Raw genomic sequence first — 23669 nt, 5'->3', positions numbered from 1 at the left:
GTGTTTTCTCAGCTTTTGTACGGAAGTAGGACCCGGTGCTGATGAACTCAAGTTCAGTGTGTGCCTCACCAGGGCTTTGGGGATCAATGGGCTGCCAGATTGCCACCACTCAAAAATGAGAAGTGGGCTAGGATTCAGTAGCTAGCTCACTAAATACATCCCCTGAAGTCCACATTTCTCAGATGGTGGCTGAGACAGTAGAGTCTGCCTGCAATGTGGGAGACCCAGGTTCAATCCCTGAGTCAGGAGGATTCCCTGGAGAAGGAAATGGCAATCCACTACAGTATCCTTGCCTGGAAAATCCCATGGATGGAGGAGCCTGGCGGGCTACAGTCCATAGGGTCGCAAAGAATCAGACACAGCTGAGCGACTTCACTGAAGTCCACAAAGTCCTTCACTGATCTGGGAAGATTTCCTTGAAATATTAACTTGGAGAAATAGTAGAAGGAGTGGGGTAATTTTAAGCATTCAAATTACATGGACATTGTTTATCTTTGTTAATCAGTTGCTACCTAATCAACTTGAGGGATTTATTCTTTGAAACATCCTCTGTATTCTAGAAGGACAGTGGACCCAGCATACAACCTGTGGGGGTCCAAGAACATGTGCAGATCTTGGGAGGGTCTAAGTAATGGTAATATAGTATGATCAAGATGTCTGATGAATACTTGTTAGTGTATTAAAATTCCATTTTCTAGTTTACATTTTACTTTCATTTTTTAATAACATTAAAAAATGAATTTTTTAAAAATGAGTTTTAAACAGTTCTTAGAATAAGCTTGGGCTTCCCTGGTGGCTCAGAGGGTAAAGCGTCTGCCTGCAATGCTAGAGACATGGGTTCCATCCCTGGGTCAGGAAGATCCCGTGGAGAAGGAAATGGCAAGCTTCTCCAGTACTCTTGCCTGGAAAATCCCATGGACGGAGAAGCCTGGGAGGCTACAGTCCATGGGGTCGCAGAGTCGGACACAACTCAGCCACTTCACTTTACTTTAGAATAAGCTTTCACAGGCAACTTTTAATATATGTATTTAAAAATAAAAGTGGTAAACCTGAAACTTGAAAATGAATCCATAGTAAAGGCTTTTTTCAAGTTCAGGTTTAATCCGGACTTAGATGAGAGAGGAGGAGTGTAGGATGGGGGAGGGGTGGGGGTCTCCCTTTGGCTAGGACAGACTGCAGGCTGTGTTTCAAAGCTGGAGGTGGTGATGGTGACACTGTCGCATCACAGGAAGAGACATGGGGTATGTAGGTAGCCCATTTTAAGCCTGTGTGCTCAGTCACGTCCAGCTGTTTGTGACTCCATGGACTGTAACCCATCAGGCTCCTCTGTCCATTTTAAGAGGGTCACAGAGTTTCCCCTTTTCAAAAATATACTTCTACCCTATGCATGTAAGGCTAAAATTCTTCCAAACTGGGCTCATGGTCCTTCATTCTAAAATGAAAGGATTTCTAATATATTTTCACTGCAGTTCATTTTATGGGAGTAAAATACCAACAGGAAAGAGAGGTGTCATGTGCCTGCAGGGGCAGGAAGAGAGGCAGAGAAGGAGTTAGCCAGTGAGGCAGGTGTGAGGCTGTGACCAGACAGCTGGAGTCAGGTTAAGTCTTTAACACGCCTGGGCTCAGGTCTTCCTCTGACTTCTAAGGAGACAGTCTTCAGTGTTCCAGCAGTTCCTCTATTTCTGTGATATTTTAAAACTGGTTTCGTTTTAATTGTAGGATCATTGCTTTACAATATTGGTTTGATTTCTGCCGTACATCAACATGAATGAGCCACAGGTGTACCTCCCTCTTAAACCTCCCTCCCGCTTCCTACCCTTTCCCATCTCTAGGTTGCTATAGAGATGGTGAAGGACAGGGAAGCCTGGCATGCTGCAGTCCACGGGGTCGCAAAGAGTCGGACACGACTGAGTGACTGAACAGCAACAAGGTTGTTGCAGAGCCCTAGTTTGAGTTCCCTGAGACATGCAGCCGATTTCCATTGACTGTCGACTTCACATACGGTGGTGTATAAGCTTCCATATTACTCTCTCCGTTCACACCAGCCTCTCCTTCCTCCCACATTGCCCTTGCCTGTAAGTCTGTTCTCTATGTCTCCAGTGGTGCCTGCAAAGAGGCTCATTGGTACCATATTTCTGTCATCTTAATGAATGGAGCTCCATGGAGAGCTGACAACCACCTGGGTTTTTTAAGGCAAGACCAGCCAATTTTTCTGGAGTATTTACTATTTACAAGAGCCTGAGTGAGACCTGTAAGGAAAGAAACAAGATACTTGGTTTAAAATTTTTTTAAAAAATCTTGGCTTAATCTTCCTAAATGGATTATGTTTTTAATGAAGTATTACTTGTCTACATAATTCTTAGGTACCTCTGCTCTTACTGTAGAAGAAAGCGTGGGATTTTTTTTTTAAGGTCATGAGATAAGTCTTTTCTAGAAATGAGAGCACACTGGTTATGTCATTCCCTGTCACCTTGGTGTGAAATCCACCTCCTACCAGATCTTGCTGATCAGCTAATCCCTTCTTGATGGGTTTCACCATTAAACCACCACTGTGCCCAGCTGGTGCACAGAGCTCCTTTTCATGGATGATTCCCACTGCTTAGAATGTCTTTCCTCCACTCTTTCACCTAACTTGAGGGCAAGAACTATGTATTTCATTTATCTCTATAAATTCAGTGTCTTGATGTTTAGTACTAAGCCAAATGGTAAGCTAAAAAGGTAGGTGGGCAAATAGATCAAAGGATGGATGAATGGATGGATGGGTTGCTGGATAGATGAATGGATGGAAGAGAGGATGGGTAAATGGATGGATGGATTGGTGGATGGATAGTTTGCTGGATTAATATGATGTTCTGAATCCTGCTGGGATGTCTATAGAACAAAACATTTCTATCATGGTGTCTTCTGAAGAGAAGGAAGACAATCCCTGAGTGGGCAGGATAGGTTGGGAGGAGTTTGGGGTGCAAATCTGACATAACAAGAGATTTCAGAGTGATTCATAAAGAAGTTATCGACTAGCTAGAGTTTGACAGAGGGCATATGGTAAGTTAAAGTCAGAAATAAAGGCTTCATTTCTAAAGCTTAAGAACTATTTTGAAAGAAAGCCTCTACTGTTTATTTTGGTAAATAACAAGAGTTCTTGTTAGGAAACCTATCAATGTTGGGAATGACATCTCAGGTTTGGGACCTACGTCTCAGGAAGGATTCCAAGGAAAACTTAAGGGCACTTCCCTGGTGGTCCAGTGGTAAAGTTTCCACCCTTCCACTGCAGGGGCACGGGTTTAGTCCCTGGTCAGGGAACTAAGATCCCACATGCCTTGAGATGAGGCCAAAAAGTTGTTGTTGTTGTTGTTTTAAAGATGAAACATAGACATAGCTTTTGTGAGGCAGATGGAGTGGGCTACATCTGAGAGGTCAAACCCAATCCAGGACATCCCCCTCTTGTGTTTTTATCTGTCTCTTTCCCTCTGATCTTAGCAGCTTTCCTCTCCTTGTGCTTAGTAAAACTGACATTGGCTAAAACACACAGGTCAGCAAACAAGAATCTATTCCTGTAATATTCACAATCTAGATTAATTTCTAAGCAGTGAAAACTGCTGGATGCCTAGGGGTGCAGATTGTAAACCCGGGGCATGGGGGTGGGGAACAGAGTGGGTAGGAATGTCTCTAAGGTCGCAAGCCTGCTAATTCTCTGCTGAGGCTGAGGCTGTTACACAATGCCTAAAAAAAAAAAGCTTGCGGATGGAGGAGAATCTATTTCTCACCCTCCCAAGTTCTTCTTGTTGCTCATTTTCTTTTTTTGTAAACTGTATCCCTATTCAGTGTGTTGTCTGTGACATGCAGGATTCAGGAAGTTCTGTTTATTTCTTTAAAAAGAACGTTTTCAAACAGTGCAAAAGTCTCAGTTCTCCTGGCTCAACTGAAAATTCATTTGTCCAATTGATGTAAAAGGAAAAGATTTGAGTTAAACTCATACAGCTCCTTTTAGGTTCAGATCCTTGGTTTAGGGTGGAGCATAAACTCGGGTGTTAGGGAGGGTACCCACTGTGGCCCTCCATCCTGAGATGGAGAGGCTGTCCCCTCACCACGTACTAGCGCTCAGGGTGCCCGTGGGTCCTTCTCCCTGCCCTCCCCTGCCAGGGTGCCTGGTCACCCTTCTCTGCTCCCCTGGGGCCTGCAAGGGAGGGCAAAATTAGCCACAGGTCCTAGAAGAGCCCTATGTCCCTTGGGGCCTAAGAACAGCCACAGGGCTGTTGGTGGCCCCCACTCCTCCTGGTTCTTTGCTGGACCCTCCTGGTGGAGCCTGTTTGGGGAACTGTTTCTTTGAGTTGTAGCTTGGGGACAAGCTAAAGGACCTGACGGACCAACTCTTGTCCCCTTGGGAAGGTAGGCTGCCCTGATGTGAAAGCCAGGTCCAGGAGCGCCGTCCACACTGAAAGCTCCACTCTGGGGGCTCAGTGTTGGCTCTAAGGGGCCCCTGTGTGAACTCCGTTCCCACGTGGACAGAGTAGCAGGGCCCTGGGGGATGAAGACAGAGCCACCCAGATAAACTCGCTCTAATAGTAGAGGCCCTGCAGGTGACGGCTGCCCCCTGACTGGGCTTTCCCCGCAGGAGCACCCACCGGCCCCCCCTACGATGATCCCCTCGGCCAGCAGCGCCCCTCCGGGAGAGGCCCTCTTCCCCGCCTTGGCCCCCCAGGACTTCTGGAGGCCCCCAGCCACCGGCTACTCAGGGTCCGTGACCCAGCACATCAGCCACCGGGCCAACAATTTCAAACGACACCCCAAGAGGAGGAAATGCATCCGGCCCTCACCACCCCCACCCCCCAACACTCCCTGCCCAATCGAGCTGGTGGACTTCGGGGACCTGCACCCCCAGAGGTCCTTCCGGGAGCTGCTGTTCAACGGCTCCGTTCTCTTCGGCATTGAGTTCAGCTACGCCATGGAGACGGCGTATGTGACCCCCGTGTTGCTGCAGATGGGCCTGCCCGACCAGCTCTACAGCCTCGTGTGGTTCATCAGCCCCATCCTCGGTGAGTCCTCCGCAGACCACCGGCCTCCAAAGCCTCCCTAGAAGCTTCCAGAAACCTCACACAAGAGAGGAGCCAAAGTTGAGCCCACCCAGTTGTGTGGGGCTCTAGGTAAAGAATCCGCCTCCCAATGCAGGAGACGCAGGTTCCATCCCTGGGTCGGGAAGACCCCCTGGAGAAGGGAATCACAACCCACTCCAGTATTCTTGCCTGGAGAATCCCATGGACAGAGGAGCCTGGCAGGCTACAGTCCATAGGATCGCAGAGTCAGACACAACTGAGCAACTGAGCATACACGCACACTAGAAAACCCAGGTATGGCTAGTCAGACCCCATCTTTCAAGCAATTTTATTTGAATCAGATAGAGGACGTGGTACCACGTAGACCCCAGGCTGTCACTGGAGGACCCAAGCAATACAGCAGGGGGCGGTTTGGGTCTAGGAGACCCTGCACTTCCTTGGATTCCCAAGGTCACGGCAACTCCATGCCTCATGCGGGCTTGAGTAGAAAATTTAAGGAGAAGCTTAGTGATTCCAAGAGTCTGTTTATCTTTCGTTTTCTAGCCTAGGGTTTTGTTGCTGGCTCGGAGTTTCATCATCTGATTCTTTAGATGCCTTGGAGATGGGTGAATGCAAGTGTTTCAGGACTCTGAGGAGGCTGTGTCCGAGTTGGTCCCCACGTATGGTGGGGACCCCAGCGTTGACCTCTGACCTTCTCTGTTTCAGGATTCCTACTGCAGCCTCTGTTGGGTGCTTGGAGTGACCGATGTACCTCAAGGTTTGGAAGGAGACGCCCCTTCATTCTTGTCCTGGCTATAGGTCTGTTGTTTTGGCATCGAAATAAAATGGAAAAAAGAAATAATTTTTTTTAAAAAAGGCCCCAATTGCTTTCTCTTGGGAAAATCTAAAAGAGTATTGACCAAAACCAGTAATTCAGCTCACGTCACTGGTGTGAGAGCCAGGAGCACCCTGTAACCTGGCCCTGGTTAACTGTGGAAGTCTCTCTGAACGTGTTTCTGAAACAAGTTAATAGAGGAGTTCCCTGGTGGCTAGTGGTTAGGGTTCCAGGCTTTCACTGCTGTGGCCAGGGTTCAATCCCTGAGCGGGGAACTGGGATCCCCAAACCCATGCAGCTCAGAAAAAAAAAAGAGTTAATAAAGTCTTCTCTATCATTCCCGCTATGCTTGATGGAATGAAAACCCTGATCTAAGCGCTCTGAGGTTTGATTAAGAAGGAATTCTTGGGGCCCTCAAGATTCTAGCCTTAAGTGGTGGCTGCCGGGGCCGGCAGGTCTGCGTTCCCGGGTGACTCTGTTCTCCGTCCCCAGGGGCACTGCTGGGCCTCTCACTGCTGCTCAATGGCAGGGACATTGGGACGGCGCTGGCCGACACGGCCAGTGACCATAAGTGGGGCATCCTTCTCACCGTGTGCGGCGTGGTGCTGATGGACTTCAGCGCGGACTCGGCCGACAACCCCAGCCACGCGTACATGATGGACGTGTGCAGCCCAGCCGATCAGGACCGGGGCCTGAACATCCATGCCCTCCTGGCAGGTAAGCCCTTGAGCAGGGAGGTGGTTGAAAGTACATCTCTCAAACCATAGGTGTCAATGATATACACATCAGACGTTAAATATTTTATCTCTATTTCATTGTATAGTTGATTTACAATGTCGTGTTATTTCAGCAAAGTGACTCAGTTATATATACTATATATCTATATAAAATATACTCTTTTGCAGATTCGTCTCCTTTATAGGTTATTACGATATGAGTACAGTTCCCTGTGCGATACAGTGGGTCCTTATCGTTATCTGTCTTGTGTATAGGAGTGTGTATATGTTAATCCCAAATGCTAATCTATCCCTCCCCTGTGTCCTTCCCGCTTAGGCAGCCATACATTTGTTTCCTATGTCTGTAGGTCTGTTTCTGTTTTGTAAATAAGTTCATTTGTTATCATCTTTTTTCGACTCCACATATAAGCGAAAGCACATGGTAATTGTTTTTTCTCTTAGCGTGGTCATCTCCAGTCCTTTCGTGTTGCTGTGCATGGCCTGATTTCGTTATTTTAATGGATGATATCGCTGATATATATGCATATCAGTGTGTATGTAGCTATGCATGAATATGTGTGTATATAGCTGTGTGTAGATATTATTATATAGTGTTGGTTCTTGTTGTTCGTGTAGTTACATCCTACAAAAGTGCCATAAGTCCCGAATTAGCCAACCCCAAATCCCCATGGAGACATACAGGGTTAGTTTCCTGCAAACCTCCAATCACATCATTTTGGTCAATGGATCAATACATAACCTTGTTTTATGTGTTTCTGTCTAAAGACACCTTATTTTGTATATATCACTGATGCATTAACCTTGAACTCACATCCCTGGTCAGGGAACTAAGATCCTACAAGCCTTGTGGCACAGCCAAAAAAATAAAATAGTGATGGAAAAGATTTCTAAAAATCAAGGGCAAGTTGTTACATGTGGGGAGCCTATATAAAGAGACTGGGTGGTCCAGCACTCCCACTGAGCTCTGGGAGCTGAAATCCTGAATCAGGTATGTGTTTTTCCTCCTGTTCATGGTGGGACTTTGGGTCACTGCTTGACCTCTCCAAGCCTCAGTTGCTTTTTCTAGAAAATGCAGTTGTTTATCACTCTCTCTTTACCCTACTGTATGCATGTGGGCCCAGGGAGCTTCTGCATGGATCCAGGCAGGTAGAGTTTGGAAGGTCAGAAGAAGGAATTCATTTTTTACCTTACATACATATAAGTGTGTGTGTGTGTGTGTGTGTGTGTGTGTGTGTGTGTAAACCTTTTTACCCCAACTTATGATGGCTTGACTTACAATTTTTTGCCCTTGACAAAAGCGTTTAGATTTTGCTCTCTTCCCAGGCTACTGATAAGCAATCCAGCCTTCTCTCATGGGGCTTCCCAGGTGGCGCTAGTGGTAAAGAATCCTCCTGCTAATGCAGGAGACATAAGAGGTGGAAGTTCGATCCCTAGGTTGGGAAGATCGCCTGGAGGAGGGCATGGCAACCCACTCCAGTATTCTTGCCTGGAGAATCCCCATGGACAGAGGAGCCTGGCAGGCTATAGTCTATGGGGTCACAAAGAGTCGGACACAACTGAAGCAACTTAGCATGCGCACACGCCTCTCCCATGATGCTGGGCAGTGGCAGCCACCACTAAGGGTCGACATCCCTACACTTACAACTGACCCGTTTTTCACTTCAATCGGTTATATGAGCTAGTCAGCACTTTATTATAAAATAAGCTTTGTGATAGATGCCCAACTGCAGGTTAATGGAAATAATCTGAGCATGTTTAAAGCGGGTGTGGCTAAGCGATGGTATCTAGTAGGTTCGATGTATTCAATGCATTTTTTTTCTCCTTTTTTAAAAACCTTAAGTATAGTTGATTTACAATGTTGTGTTACTTTCAGATGTACAACAAAGAGACTCAGATACATACATATGGGCTTCCCAGGTGGCTCAGCAGTAAAGAACCCCCTGCCAAGCAGAAGACTTGGGTTTGATCCCTGGGTCAGGAAGATCCCCTGGAGAAGGGAATGGCAACTCACTCCAATATTCATTCCTGGAGAATTCCAGGGAAATGGACAGGGGAGCCTGGCAGGCAACCGTCCGCAGAGCTGCAAAAGAGACAGATGCGACTTAGTGACTACATATATTGGAGTATAGTTCCCCGCGCTGTACAGTAGATCCTTGCTGGTTATCTATTTGATATATATGAGTATGTATTAAGTGCATTTTTTTCAGCCCATGATATTTTCAACCTGTGATGAACTTATCAGGATTTAATCCTGTTGTAAGCACAGGAAGATCTCTACATGTCTGATTTTTTTTCTTTCCTTTTTAAAAATTATGTTAGAATACAAGTAACATTTTTAAGCATGTAGTTCTGTGATACTCTCACACTGTTGGGTCATCATCACCACCGTCCGTCCCCATAACGTTCTCATCTTGTAAAACAAACTCAGGACCATTAAGTAATAATACTCCAATCTCCCCTCTCCCCAAACCCTGGCAACCACCATTCTACTCTCTCTCTATGAATTTGACTACTTGAAGTAACTCTTGTGAGCGGAATCAAATTTGTCGTGGTGATGGTCTCATTTCACGGAGTGTAACGTCCTTGAGGTTCACCCATGTTGTGGCGTATGTTAGAATTCTCTGCTTCTTCAGACTGAACAGCGTGTCACTGCATTCATAGACCACACTCTGCTCACCCATTCATCCTTTGATGGACTCTTTGGTTACTTCCATAACTTAGCTGTTGTGAATAATGCTGCTGTGAACATGAATGTATAAATATCTCTCCAAGATCCTGCTTTCAGTTCTTTTGGGGCTTAGACACAGAGATGGAATTGCTGGGTCAGATGATAATTCTATGTTTAATTTTTTGAGGACTTTCATACTATTTTCCACAAGAGCTGCACCATTTTACATCTCCACCAACAGTGCACAAGGGTTCTAATTTCTCCACTTTCTTGCCAACTTATTGATTTCTGGGTTTTAAAAAGTTGTTTTAATAGTGGCCATCCTGATGGATGTGAAGTAATATCTCATTGTTGCTCTGAGTTGCATTTCCCTAATAATCAGTCATATTGAGCATCTTTTCACGTGCTTATTGGCCATTCACAGATCATGTTATGAATGTCTTTCAAGTCCTTTGCCCACTGTTTGAACCGGGCTGTCTGTTTCTTTGCTGTTGATGTGCGGTTCCTTAGCTGTGCAGATGCATCACTTTATTTTTTAAAAAATTCAGTTCAGTTCAGTCGCTCAGTCGTGTCCAACTCTTAGCAACCCCATGAATTGCAACCAGGCCTCTCTGTCCATCACCAACTCCCGGAGTTCACTCAGACTCACGTCCATTGAGTTGGTAATGCCATCCAGCCATCTCATCCTTGGTCGTCCCCTTCTCCTCCTGCCCCCAATCCCTCCCAGCATCAGAGGCTTTTCCAATGAGTCATCTCTTCACATGAGGTGGCCAAAGTACTGGAGCTTCAGCTTCAGCTTCATTCCTTACAAAGAACACCCAGGACCAATCTCCTTTAGAATGGACTAGTTGGATCTCCTTGCAGTCCAAGGGACTCTCAAGAGTCTTCTCCAACACCACAGTTCAAAAGCATCAATTCTTTGGTGCTCAGCTTTCCTCACAGTCCAACTCTCACATCCATACATGACCACTGGAAAAACCATAGCCTTGACTAGATGGACCTTTGTTGGCAAAGAAATGTCTCTGCTTTTGAATATGCTATCTAGGTTGGTCATAACTTTCCTTCCAAGAAGTAAGTGTCTTTTAATTTCATGGCTGCAGTCACCATCTGCAGTGATTTTGGAGCCCCCAAAAATAAAGTCTGATACTGTTTCCACTGTTTCCTCGTCTATTTCCCATGAAATGATGGGACCAGATGCCATGATCTTAATTTTCTGAATGTTGAGTTTTAAGCCAACTTTTTCACTCTCCACTTTCACTTTCATCAAGAGGCTTTTTAGTTCCTCTTCACTTTCTGCCATAAAGGTGGTATCATCTGCATACCTGAGGTTATTGATATTTCTCCCAGCAAACTGACCGTATTAAGGGTCACAAATCTGCAGCTATGTCTTCAGAAGGGGTGGGAGGAAGCTAGTTAGGACCATAAATGTGGGAAGTTAAGAATAATAAAAGGAGAATGAAATTGGGTCATTTGTAGGGAGGTGGATAAACCTGTCAGTTCAGTTGCTCAGGATTTTTGCGACCCCATAGACTGCAGCATGCCAGGCTTCCCTGTCCATCACCAACTCCCGGAGCTTGTTCAAACTCATGTCTGAGATTCTGTCTAGAAGGCCGACCCCTGATATGGCTGGGTCTCCACACTCAGAGGGTAGCCCAAGACACGTGATGGTCAGATGCAGCCTCCTGTGTATTGCCAGGAGTAAACCAGTAGCCTGGTCAAAATACAGCTGCACTCAAAGTCAAAGGGCACATCTTTGGAAACCCAGAGGTGGGCTGGAGCAAACAGCACTTTCTGAAGGTAAGAATATTCATTGCTGCTGGCTGGGGGCAATGTGACTTCAACCACATTTTTATGTTATGTTGCATGAAACATTGACCATTTGCCAGGTCCCCAAGGCCGTGGAATAGGTGAGGGAGATCAGAGGAAAGGACTAGATCCCTGCACCCTTGCTGTTCCCCAAAGGCTCCAGGACCTGGAGAGCTGGCCACCAGGGGAGACCCATTAGGGGTGACTCTTAATGGTGGGCATGCCTGAGAATGATGTCATCAGATAAGCAAGACCAGGGTGGCCCCTGGATTCCCATGTGCACACATGCCATGGTCTGTGCTGGGACCAGGTCTCCAAGTTTACATGGTCCTGGAGCTGGGGGAGGAGTGGGACCCCAGGGGGAGAGGTGACCCAGAGTCGACACTCACTTCTGGTCTTCCTAAAACTCTGTGTGCAGAGGGGAACAGAACGAGGGCAGGTGGTCCTCATGCCTCAGCAGGCGACCCTTGAGCGCAGGCAACGAGGACCGCCCCCCAGCCATTTTCTTCTTCTTTTCTTTGGGGTGTAGATGGGACAGATAATCCATCCAGGTCCTTGGAGTGGATTTTTCAAGTCGAGTAAGGGAGGGAGCACCTTCTTGGGGGCTTTCTTCCCTAACCCATGAGGAAACTTGACCGCTGCTTTTCTCCCCAGGTCTCGGAGGAGGGTTTGGATACGTGGTCGGGGGGATCCACTGGGATAAAACCAGCTTCGGGAGAGCCCTGGGCGGGCAGCTGCGGGTCATCTACATCTTCACAGCTGTCATCCTGAGCATTACCACCGTCCTGACCCTGGTCAGCATCCCTGAGAGACCCCTGCGGCCCCCAGGCGAGAAGAAGCCAGCCATGAAGAGCCCTAGCCTCCCACTGCCTCCGTCCCCGCCTGTCCTGTGTGAGGAGGGTGCAGGCCAGACGGTCCCCTGTCCACCCCCAGCCCCCGGCCTTTATGCCAGCTTCTCCAGCCCCATCTCCCCGCTCAGCCCCCTCACGCCCAAGTACGGCAGCTTCATCAGCAGAGACAGCTCCCTGACGGGCATCAATGAGTTTGCCTCGTCTTTTGCGACGTCCAACATCGACAGTGTCCTCATCGACTGCTTCACAGGCGGCCACGACAGCTACCTGGCCATCCCCGGCAGCCTCCCGAGGCAGGCCATCAGCGTCAGCTTCCCCCGGGCCCCCGACAGCTTCTACCGCCAGGACCGCGTCCTTGGGGACCGGCGGGACGTCACCCTGGCTGCCGGCCCCGACCGGGATGTGCTGAGGGTGGGCTCCCTGGACACCTCCAAGCCACGGTCGGCCGGGATCCTGAAGAGACCCCAGACCTTGGCCATCCCGGATGCGGCCGGAGGAAGCGGCCCTGACACCAGCCGGAGAAGGAACGTGACCTTCAGTCAACAGGTAAAAAGCAAACGTCGGGGCTGGGGCGTGGTGGGGGGAGGAGCCAGGGGTCAGAGGGCGCCATGCACATGGTCCCCCCTCTTCCGTTAGATAGATGACCCGGTAGGAAATTTGCGGCCCATAGGGTGAACCAATCAGGAAAGACTTGGGTCTAATGGATGAGGCTCAAGGACACGCCCAGCCCCAATAGCCTCATGCTCTTCATCCAGTCTGTGTGGGGATTCTGGGGCCCGTGTGAGCCCAGGCACACTCAGGGTCTCTGCAGCACTCTAAGAAACTGGCCACAGCAAAGGGGCGGCTCTTTCAAACACGCTTATGTTTGCCCAGAGGTGGTTCTGTGAGTTCAGCATCATATGTGCTGCCGTCATTTCTAGTCTTTTCCCCACCACATCCAGCCCACTTCGGCCAGTGCACCCATGGCAATGTGCCCAGGCTTCCTGAAGGACAGAAGCAAAAGATCAACCCTGGTGGCTGTTTCTGGGGCCTCCCCGGGTGGGCAACCTTAACCGGCCAGCCGGGAGGCTGTCAACACTCTGGATCCCAAAGGGTGCCGGAATGTCCTGGAAAAGCAGAGAACCTTCTGGAAGGCTGTCTGTGTTGTATGAGGGATTTGGGTGCAAGGCCACCAGCCAATATGTGGGATTTTAGCCATTTTCAGAGTCCATGATCTTGAAGAGGATCACAGCCTTGCCACAGCTAAGGGGCTTCTGTAACTCAATGAAGCTATGAGTCATACCATGCAGGGCCACCCAAGACAGATGGGTTACAGTGAAGAGTTCTGACAAAATGTGGTCCAGTGGAGGAAGGAATGACAAACCACTCCAATTATTTCTTACCGTGAGAATCCCATGAGCTGTATGAACAGACAAAAAGATGCAACACGGGAAGGTGAGCCCCCAAGATGGGAAGGTGCCCAGTATGATACTGGGGAAGAACAGAGGGCAGTCATGAATAACTCCAGAAAGAATGAAGCAGCTGGGCCAAAGAGGAAAGGACACTTAGTTGTGGATGTGTCTGGTGGTGAAAGTAAAGTCTGATGCTGTAAAGAATAATACATTAAAGAGAGTTATTCTTAGGACCTCCCTGGTGGTCCAGTGGTTAAGACTTCACCTTTCAATGCAGGGGTTGTGGGTTTGAATCCCTGATGTGTGAGCTAGGATCCCACATGCCTTGGGGCCAAAAACCAAAAATTAAAACAGAAGCATATTGTAACAAATTCAATCAAGACTTTAAAAGAGAGAGTTATTCTCTCCTTTTAAAGTAGACATGAGGGCCCTGTGGCCCCCTTGCCCTCAGGGAACCCAGGGGATGGAGTTTCCTGAGCAGAAATTAACCTGCACAAGCCCCCAGGAAGGCAGTTCTGAAGCAAGTGACCTGGACATGCCCCTTGAACACAATTGCCCATGTGACCAGAAGTGCCAGCCTCATCTCAGTCAGGCAGGCCCCCTGACCCTGTGCCTAAGAAGACACCTGATCTTGTAGGAGGCCCACCAGAGATGTTGGGAGATAGCCTCTCATGTTGGTTTTGCTGTTAAATTCTGAAGTTCGACGCATCTCCTTTGCATGACTGAGAGTCAGTCCTAGGGTCTTCTTTTATTGTATCTTAAACTTAATGCCATCCCACCTCAAGGAAGCACTCTGCACAGGTGGATGCCCATCCTGCTGACAAGTGTCTAGGCCCTGGTGGGCGGTGTCCACCAGCTCCGATCCAGAAAGGGTTTGAAGCACTGAAAGTCACTGGAAGAAACCCGTCATTGGCAGAGGAAAGCGATTTCTCTAAGTGCTCAGGTCAAGGGCCTGTCATGGTCACTCTTGACCGTAGAGCCTTTTGTCAGGCCTTTTGTCAGTACTGGGCCATTCTATCCTGTCGCCCCAAACCCCACCTGGCTTCTGGATACAGTTCTTAAGTTCTAGTGGAAAGTCTCTTTTTCGTCCTTTTAAAATGTTCCATTTTCAAATTGGTTCTGGCAGGAAAGTAAAAATCATGAGCTTAGTGTGAACACATCTGGGCTCAGTGGGGACAGGGTGTCAGGTGAAGTCTTGCTCCAGCAGTTATGGGTGACAAGCTCTGTTGGCGCGGCGGCTGCCCTCAGAACTGGCATTGTGGGCTGTTTCCTTCCTTTCCATTCTTCCACCTGGAGCATCCAGGTGCCTCCCCCCCCCCCCACCCCAGCACAAGCTCCTGAATGGACCCACAGTAAGGTACCTTCTCTTCGCTCGAGATGTGTACCTCCCAAAGCCAACAACTCACCTGGCTGGTGTCTGTACCTCCAGCCCCAGGGGGGCCTTGTCCTTCCCGGAAGAGGCTGCAAATGGAGCCAAGAGTGCATATGTCCCTTTAGCGTTGCCCTGAACCCACTCGTCCCTGTTTCAATGCTGGTGACGTGGGGCTGTCTGGGTACCCAGCTCCTTACCTGGGCTCCCTGGCCCCCCCTAAGCCCCCATGTAGGCAGGCATCCACCCGTCATGTTGAAATCAGTCTTTTACATCCTCTCTTCTGGAAAAGTCGGGACTTCATAATGTCTGAATTTGAGCCAATCCGTATTTCTTTTCTTTCAAATGTATTTCACCTTGGGCAAGCTTACCCTCTGTGGCCGAAAGGCAGGCACAGTGAAGGGAGATTTTATGCTCAGCTGCTCCCATCTCTGAAGAGACTAATATTATATGTCTCTTAAAATGTCATAAAGTCATATGATATAAGGTCATTTCTCTTATACGGACCGCGGGCCTCAGCAGGGTGGCTGGCAAACAGTAGGATGGTGTTTGGTGCCCGGTTCACACTGTCCAGGAAGACAAACCCTCACAGCCTCTGGGTCTGTGTTCCTAATTCACTTTCTCACTGAAGCAAAAGGTGGTGCTAAAGAACCTGCCCACCAATGCAGGAAATGTAAGGGATGCGGGTTCGAGCCCTGGGTTGGGACGATCCCCTGGAGGAGGGCATGGCAATCCACTCCAGTATTCTTGCCTGGAGAATCCCATGGATAGAGGAGCCTGGCAGGCTACAATCCATAGGGTCACAAGGAGTTGGACACGACTGAAGTGACTTAACACACATGCATGGAGCTCCAATACTTTGGCCACCTGATGTGAAGAGCTGACACATTAGAAAAGACTCTGATGCTGGGAAAGACTGAGGGCAGGAGGAGAAGGAGTCAAGAGAGGATGAGATGGTTGGATGGCATCACCGACTCAACGGATATGAGTTTAAGCAAGCTCTGGGAGATGGTGAAAGACAGGGAATCCTGGCGAGCTACTGTCTAGGGGGTCACAAAGAGTCGGACATGACTGAGCGACTTAACGTGCACACATGGGGTGGCTGGGGTGTAGTGCTCTGATGAGGGATTTGGGGGGCTTCTCTTACAGGTGGCAAATATTTTACTGAATGGCGTGAAATACGAGAGTGAGCTGACGGGCTCCAGCGAGCCGTCGGGGCAGCCGCTATCCATGAGGCATCTCTGCTTCACCATCTGCAACATGCCCAGGGCGCTGCGCCACCTCTGTGTCAACCACTTCCTGGGTGAGCTCGTGGAAAAGCTTCCTGCCTGTCGTGCCCCTCTTGGGTGGCCCTGCAGTGGGGCACAGGCCCTGACCCAGGGCTAGGAATGCCCGGAGGTCTCTCCAACCCACTGGGCTTCCCCAGACACCACCAGGGGCAGGATGAGGTAGGGATGGAGCAAGGAGGAGCCTGCTCCAGGCATTCCCAGATTAACCAGGTCCTCTGGGTCTCCACCGAGCCCAGATCCTCAGGACCTAAAACTCCTCAGGCAATTCACAGTTAAGTGGGCTATCACTTTCCCACTGGAGGAGTTTGTGTCTTAAGCCAGTCTGGACCCCTGACTCTTAGAGCCGAAATGTAGACACACCCACACACACGTTTGGGGCTGGTCTCAAGTTCACAGGCTCAGCTTTCAGATGAATACCCAGAAGCCCCAGCTAGCATGCCATTCCCTCCAGGGTCTCTTCACTGTTGGGCTGGTGACCCTCTGATCTTAACCTAAGCTCTCAAACAACTGTGGGATGTAAAGCAGAATGACTTTCTAGAAGGCAATTTGGCAACAGACAAGAATCTTCAAAAATGCCCATAGCCTTTATCCCAGGGATCCTATTTGGTATTCGTTGCAAGGATGTAGTCAGAGGTTTGATCATGAATCAAACCTGTATGAGGTATTGATCACAGCATGATTTATAACAGCCAAAGACCAAGATGGGAAAAAGGGTAAACACCTAGCAATGGGGGAAGGAGGAAGTATATTAGGGTGAATCCACACTGTGAAATATTTTGCTGCCATTAACATGGGGCTCTTTAAAAGTATTTAATGGCATAGGACACGTGCATGATAATTATTGGGGTTCCAAAGGCCCAGTAAACACCACCTCTTTCCCCTATGAGAGAGAAATGGACGTGGAAACCAGAGGAAGCACCCCTGTGGTTTTCTCTGTAACAGAGCAAATTAGGTTTCCATCAACACTTGCCCTTCCTAAGGTGCTTCTCCCAGGTAAGCAGGCGACCCTCTGCCCTGCCTGTGACTGGAGCCCTGCTGGCATTTTCTTTCTTCCCAGCAGAGGAGCAAGTGGAAAACCAGAGAAGGTGGGGGTTAACTTTCCTCCTGGCGATAGGATTCAGAGAAAGAACAGAATGCAAAACCTTCTCGCGACAGGGCATGTGTTATAAGGATATATATTTACTTTAAAAAAGACAAGTAGGGGAGCTTTCCTGGGTGGTCCAGTGGTTAAGACTCCATGTTCCCAACGTAGGGGCCCTCGGTTCAAACCCTGGTCAAGGAACTAACTAAATAATAATTTTTAAAATAGGAAGGGTAGGAAACCTACAGAATTTTAACAGAGGTAAAGGTGTCTCTGGGTGATAAAGGTGATTTCTTCATATTTTTTAAAAATATTTTTTATATTTATTTTTACAAAATTAAAAATTTTTTTTATTAAAATATTTTAAATAATTTTTAATGTGTATTTGCCTTTTTGACTGCACAGGACCTTTACTTGTGGCACACAGGATCTTTTTCAGCTGTGTGGCATGTGGGACCTAGTTCCCTGACCAGGCATGGAACCCGGGCCCCCTGCATTGGGAGCTCAGAGTCTTTTAGCCACTGGACCACCAGGGAGGTCCCTCCTTCTTTAAGCTTTGAATCAACAAAACTCACGTGCTGCACTGATGGCGGGTCAGAACCACCTGCTGGGGGGTGGGGGCACTGAGCCAGCGCCTGCCCAGCGGTCACCACCTGTGTCCCCCCCAGGGTGGCTCTCCTTCGAGGGGATGCTGCTCTTCTACACGGACTTCATGGGCGAAGTGGTGTTTCAGGGGGACCCCAAGGCCCCGCACACATCAGAAGCGTATCAGAAGTATAACAGCGGCGTCACTGTGGGCTGCTGGGGGATGTGCATATATGCCTTCAGCGCCGCCTTCTACTCAGGTACCCGCGGGGCAGGGGTGGGGGTCGGGGGCTGGAGTGGGGAGGCCGGGAGGGGCGGGGGCAGGCTTGGCTGGGGAGGTGTTAGGGGCAGGTTGTAGGGGCAGGCTCGTGGGGTAAGCAGGCTCGGCTGGGCGTTAGGGGCAGACTAGGGGGGCAGGCTCAGCTGGGGGGCAGGCTGGGGGTGTTGGGGGCAGGCTAGGGGGGCAGGCTCAGCTGGGGGGGCAGGCTGGGGGTGTTGGGGGCAGGCTAGGGGGGCAGGCTCAGCTTGGGGGCAGGCTGGGGGTGTTGGGGGCAGACTAGGGGGGCAGGCTCAGCTTGGGGGCAGGCTGGGGGTGTTGGGGGCAGACTAGGGGGGCAGGCTCAGCTTGGGGGGCAGGCTGGGGGTGTTGGGGGCAGACTAGGGGGGCAGGCTGGGGCATGTTGGAGCAGGCGGGGGGGGCAGGCTGGGGGGTGTTGGGGGCAGGTTAGGGGGGCAGGCTCGGCAGCGGGGGCAGGCTGGGGGATGTGGGGGGCAAGCTGGGGGGGCAGACTCGGCGGGGGTGGTGGCCTTCCAGGAGGGTGGTGAGAGGACAGGCAGTGAAGGAAGCTTGTGTCTTCACAGCTGCAGGTACAGCAGCCCAGTTTGGGGGCCGACAGCGCTGTCTTTTTCTCTGTCTTCAGTGGCCCATCATGGGGGTCGGTCGGGGTCAGGGCCAAGTGGGAAGGGTGTGTGTCCAGACCTGAGGGGGCAACTGGCCAGAGCGTTCAGTCCCATAGGCAAGGGCCAAGTAGGGGCCCAGGGAGAAACCATGAGGTCACCTCAGGTGGGTGTGCCATCCGCCGGCTGCCCCCCTCAAGTCTTTGCCACATCAGTTCATGTGGTGGCTGGTCCAGAGGGGATGGATGTGCAGGGGAGATCAGAGAGGCAGGTGGAGTGACATGGAGGTGGGCGGTGAGGACGGGGAGTCCACGATGACCCTGAGGTTTGACCCTGGGTGACCCACGGCCCTAGGACGCTGTGCTGGATTCCTGAGGGTGCCAGGGCCATCCCAGTGGGAGCATGGCAGGGCAGTTTGAGGGGGGTGCAGGCCCCAAACTTCATCTCAGGGGTTCACCCACATTTTTAGCAAAAGGCCAGAGAATCCAGCCTTCCAGCTTTTCAGGCTCCGTTGGGGCCCCTCGGGGCCACCCTTGAGGTGGATGAGGCGTGATGACCACATGGGGCTAAATTCTAGCTAAACTTCTCTGATGTTCACAGGGATTTGGATTTTGTATAATTTTTACATGTCACAAATTATTCATCTTCTTCGGGTTTGTTTTAAACATGTAAAGATATAAAAACTGTCTTTAGCTCCGAGTGGTACAGAAATAGGCTGCAGGCCTGACTCCACCTGAGAACTGTAAACTGTGGGCCCTGTTAACGAGTTCCAGCCCCACCATCAGGACCGTGACCTTTTGTGGGGGTCGAGAGACCATATTAAGAAAGAATTTCTTGGCTCTCAATGGCAGATCCCGGGGGCTTGGGTGCTTGGTGGCACCTGGACGTGGGGAAGCGGCCCTAGGGCATTGCAAGGGGTGTCCTGGTGAGTCTCAGCTCCCAGGCCTCTCAGGGCCCCTCACGGCTGGCCCATGGGGTGGGGCTGTCAGGGTCCTCACGTTAGGAACGAGGCAGAAGCAGTAGGACTTGTGCAGGAACTCAGGGCTCAGCTCGAAACCCTGAACTCTGGAGCCTCTGGCCTTTCTACCCAAAGACCCCTTCACCTGCTGCAGCACCTGGGGGCCTGGCCTGGGCCGGTGTGAACGGGGCTACCCCGGGTCCTGCCACCCATCTGGACACCCCATCAGTGGTCCCTGAGCTCCCCAGGTCCCTGAGTGGGTCTCCTGGTAGACAGTGAGCTGCCTGCCAGCCTGGGGGTGGCCAGGGTTCAGGCAGGGTGGTGCTCACCTGCCAGCCTGGGGGTGGCCAGGGTTTAGGCAGGGTGGTGCTCACCTGCCAGCCTGGGGGTGCCCGGGGCCCCGGGTGGGTTGTGCTCACCTTTCTCTCCCCTGACAGCTGTCCTGGAGAAGCTGGAGGAGCACCTCAGTGTCCGGACGTTGTATTTTATCGCGTACCTGGCCTTCGGCCTGGGGACCGGGCTTGCCACACTCTCCAGGAACCTCTACGTGGTCCTGTCTCTCTGTGTCACCTACGGGGTCTTGTTTTCCACTCTATGCACCCTGCCCTACTCGCTGCTGTGCGATTACTACCAGAGCAAGCAGGTGAGTGCCCTGGCTTTCCTGGCTTCTGGCCCCGTGTCCAAGTGAGTCTCCACCTGAGCAGGGTCCCGGACTTCCTGCATGGAAAGGGGAAGATTATCAGGATGCATCAGCAGAGCATAAACCCCAGAGGGAAGCTGCCCACATAGGGACTCAGGAGGTGGTGAGGGCAAGGAGAGGCCCACCCCCTGGGGGTCCCCTCTGCCAAGCTTCAGGGTCACCTGGGAGCATCTGGCCTTGGGCACCAAACCCTTTGTGAATGAGGTCAATAATATATGAACACAGTTTTGTTTTGTTTTTTTTAAAGAATGAGAATCGAGGCCAAAAAGTCCTCACTGAGCGAGTCAGGAACTTAAAGAGGATAAGTGACAGGACCAAGCCATGCCCTGGTGGTGTCAAAGGCAAAAGGAAAAACCAGGAAAAAGATCCCATCTTTGTAAAAGTTGATATTTTGTTCAGGGTGGATTTTCCTTTACCAGCTTTAGTGAGGAAGAATTCAGCACAAAACCACACCATTCACCCATTTCCAGTGTACGATTCAGTGGTTTTTAGCATACTCATGCCATCAATTCTAGAACATTTTTGTCACACACACCCTGCCTTTCCCTGATAGCTCAGTTGGTAAAGAATCTGCCAGGAATGCAGGAGACCCTGGCTCTCCTGGGTTGGGAAGATCTGCTGGAGAAGGGATAGGCTACCCACTCCAGGATTCTTGGGCTTCTCTTGTGGCTCAGCTGGTAAAGAAGCTGCCTGCAATGCAGGAGACCTGGGTTCAATCCCTGGGTTGGGAAGATCCCCTGGAGAAGGGAACCCACTCCAGTATTCTGGCCTAAAGAATATAGTCCATGGAGTCACAAAGAGTCAGATATAACTGAGTGACTTTCACTTTCTTTCACCCCCATCCCCCCACTCCGACCCCTGGCCAAAAGAAGCCCCCAAGTATCACCCCTCCAGGCCTTCCCTCCCCCAGCCCCCTATAGTCACTGATCTGCTTTCTGTCTCCGGGGATTGGCCTCTTCTGGACATGTCACGTCCATGGAATCACACGAAATGGGGCCCAGCCTCGTGGTTTTGAGGTTCGTCCATGCTGTGCAGAGTGAATCCCTGCCTCATTCCTTCTTGTAATCAAGCAGTGTTCCCATCAGAGGTCTTTGGCCATGACTTTGAGATTTTAAAACTCTCCACTGAAGACCACTGTGATACCGGCCATTCCTGTAGCCCCTCTAACCCTGGACCTCATCACCTCGCCCAGGCCTGGGCCCAAGGGCTGGCTCTCCCCCAGGGTGGCACAGGGACCTTGGCCTGGGAGCCGTGCTCGTGGCCTGAGTGTCGCTGTCCTGCTTGTCAGCTCCCCAGAACCCCTTCACCAGACACACGGTTCTTGGTGGGGGGGAGGCCCTGCCCCATGGGAGGGGATGTGGGGCCTCGGGCCACTTTTGATGGATCAGGGTGGAGCTGGCTGGACCCCACGGGCCGAGATGATGTCCCCAGGACACACACGATGCCAATTCACAGACCCCCTTGCTGGGCTGTGGGGACAGAGCCTTGGGTGGGACTGGGAGGGGTAGGCAGCATCCCAGAGGTGACTACATCTGGCCATGGGACCAGGCCGGGCTGGCCCCCGGGTGGCACCCAGCAATGGTCTGCGTGATGCGGGTGGCCCAAGCTGGGGGTAGGGTCACTCCTGCCACCACTCGGTGGCTCTGCTCAGAGTCCCTGTGTCCTCCATCCCCCATTGTGGTGCTGGGTGGGGCCGCAGGGAGCCCGAAGTCCAAGGTGGAGGCCACGGGCCAGAGGAGCAGGCGCTGTGGACCCTGAGGGGGACTCTGAGTGTGCCAGGCATTGTAGCAACAAGGGTTCAGAAAGGGGATGAGCTAGGGGGGAGGGAGCGTGGCCTGGCCGGCCTTGAGGGGAGACAGACAAGGAGGAGCCCGTGTCCCCAGCTGTACCTGCTGGTCGTGGATTCCTCTTCTTGTCATCTCTGTTCACAAATATTACTAGTCTTGGCCAGACTCCCTGCGCACCAGGGGCCTGGAAACAGGAAGCTGTCGGGCATGGGGTGCCAGGTTTCGGTCCTCAGGGAGCCTGGTCTGGCTGACATGCGTCTTTGGTCAGTTCGCAGGGTCCAGCGCCGACGGCACCCGGCGGGGAATGGGCGTCGACATCTCCCTGCTGAGCTGCCAGTACTTCCTGGCCCAGATCCTGGTGTCGCTGGTGCTGGGTCCCCTGACCTCGGCCGTGGGCAGCGCCAACGGGGTGATGTACTTCTCCAGCCTCGTGTCCTTCCTGGGCTGCCTGTACTCCTCGCTGTTTGTTGTCTATGAAATCCCTCCCAGTGATGCCACCACCGCCGAGGAGCACCGGCCCCTCCTGCTAAACGTCTGAGCTTGTGCCCCGGTCTGGAGCAGGCAGGCTGCGGAAACCCAAGAGGCCCTGGTGGACGGAGGCGGGACAGGTCTCCTGTCGGGATGTAAATATGTGATAAGACAATAAATGGCCACAGCAGAGCCTATGGTTTCTAGTGTGGCTCTTCTGAGGGGCAATAGGCCACCTGGGCACTGGCCCACTTGTCATAGGGACTGTAAGAGTCATTTATGTATACACGTATAACCAGAGGCAACCCTGAACCCCCCTCTCACTCCTACCCCCTGCCCCAGAGACACTGGGGCAACATCTGGAGATATTTTGGGTTGTCACAACGTGGGTGGGTGCTGATGCCCTGGAATGCTAGAAATACCCTAAGGTGCACAGGACAACTGCCCAGAATAAAAAAGGATCTGGCCCCAAGTGTCTACAGGGTGGGGTGGAGAGAGCCTTGCCTAACTGTACATTGCTTCCCAGAACAGAATTAGAGTAGAGGATGCTTTGGGGTCAGACGACCTCATACCTATTCATTCTCTAACTTATTCATTCATCCATCCATCCGCTCATACTTCCATCCACCTACTCATCCATCCATCCATCCATTCATCCATCCATCCACTCATCCATCTATCTATCCATCATCCATCCATCCATTCATCCACCCATCCATCCACTTATCCATCCATCCATTTACTCATCTATCCATCCATCCATCCACACATGCACCCTACAGATACCCACTGAGTGTCCTGGGAGTGGGCAGTGGTAGGTCCTGGAGGTCTGCTGTGAGGTCTCTGCTGTCGTGGAGCTGATGTGAGGAGGAAAAACAGATAATACCCTGTCTAGGCCTGAGGATGACACTAAGTGCTAGGAGAACATGAGCAGAGTCGGGAGCGAGCTATGCTGGAGAGGATGGGGTTGGTGTGTTCGATAAGGTGGGAACCTCCAGGAGCTGATGCCCCCACTGAATGCCCATCCTGCCCTCAGACTTGACCCACCCACCAGTGCCCACCAGTGCCTACTTATGGACCTGAATGGACCAACTTCTTGCAGGTGTCGAGGTCCTTCGCCATGGGGCTTCTCGCCATCCTTCCATCAGTGGACACCACTAACTGGCTGAGCCCTTCCTGGTGCACGTGGGCAGACCCTTCTCCCTCTGCTCTGCACA

The 23669-nt window shown here is 51.0% G+C and overlaps 1 protein-coding gene across 4 annotated transcripts; it reads left to right on the top strand.

Moving 5' to 3' along the window:
- Nucleotides 1-4636: 4636 nt before the first annotated feature.
- SLC45A1 (solute carrier family 45 member 1) lies at nt 4637-22522 on the top strand. 4 transcript variants are annotated; one of them, XM_069544420.1, is made up of 8 exons: nt 4637-5033; nt 5757-5849; nt 6358-6582; nt 11731-12473; nt 15837-15990; nt 17726-17902; nt 19935-20140; nt 22253-22522. In XM_069544420.1, exons 1-8 carry the CDS (start codon nt 4637-4639, stop codon nt 22520-22522), a joined length of 2265 nt encoding a protein of 754 aa, XP_069400521.1. The 4 variants fall into 4 exon arrangements, with proteins under 4 accessions (XP_069400521.1, XP_069400520.1, XP_069400524.1 ...); XM_069544419.1 differs by having other exon boundaries at nt 15837-15998; nt 17701-17902; XM_069544423.1 differs by lacking the exon at nt 5757-5849.
- The last annotated feature ends 1147 nt before the right edge of the window (nt 22523-23669 follow it).

Source organism: Ovis canadensis, chromosome 12, assembly GCF_042477335.2.
Source record: "Ovis canadensis isolate MfBH-ARS-UI-01 breed Bighorn chromosome 12, ARS-UI_OviCan_v2, whole genome shotgun sequence".
Classification (NCBI taxonomy): domain Eukaryota; kingdom Metazoa; phylum Chordata; class Mammalia; order Artiodactyla; family Bovidae; genus Ovis; species Ovis canadensis.
Note: the sequence above shows the minus strand (reverse complement) of the source record. Positions and strands in the feature narration are given on the sequence as shown.

Bases quoted from the DNA above. Each gene is read 5' to 3' on its own strand.
- SLC45A1 (XM_069544419.1), top strand. From the start codon at position 4,637: ATGATCCCCTCGGCCAGCAGCGCCCCTCCGGGAGAGGCCCTCTTCCCC. The intron at 12,474-15,836 runs GTAAAAAGCAAA...CTTCTCTTACAG, and splicing joins ACGTGACCTTCAGTCAACAG to GTGGCAAATATTTTACTGAA. The intron at 20,141-22,252 runs GTGAGTGCCCTG...GTCTTTGGTCAG, and splicing joins ATTACTACCAGAGCAAGCAG to TTCGCAGGGTCCAGCGCCGA.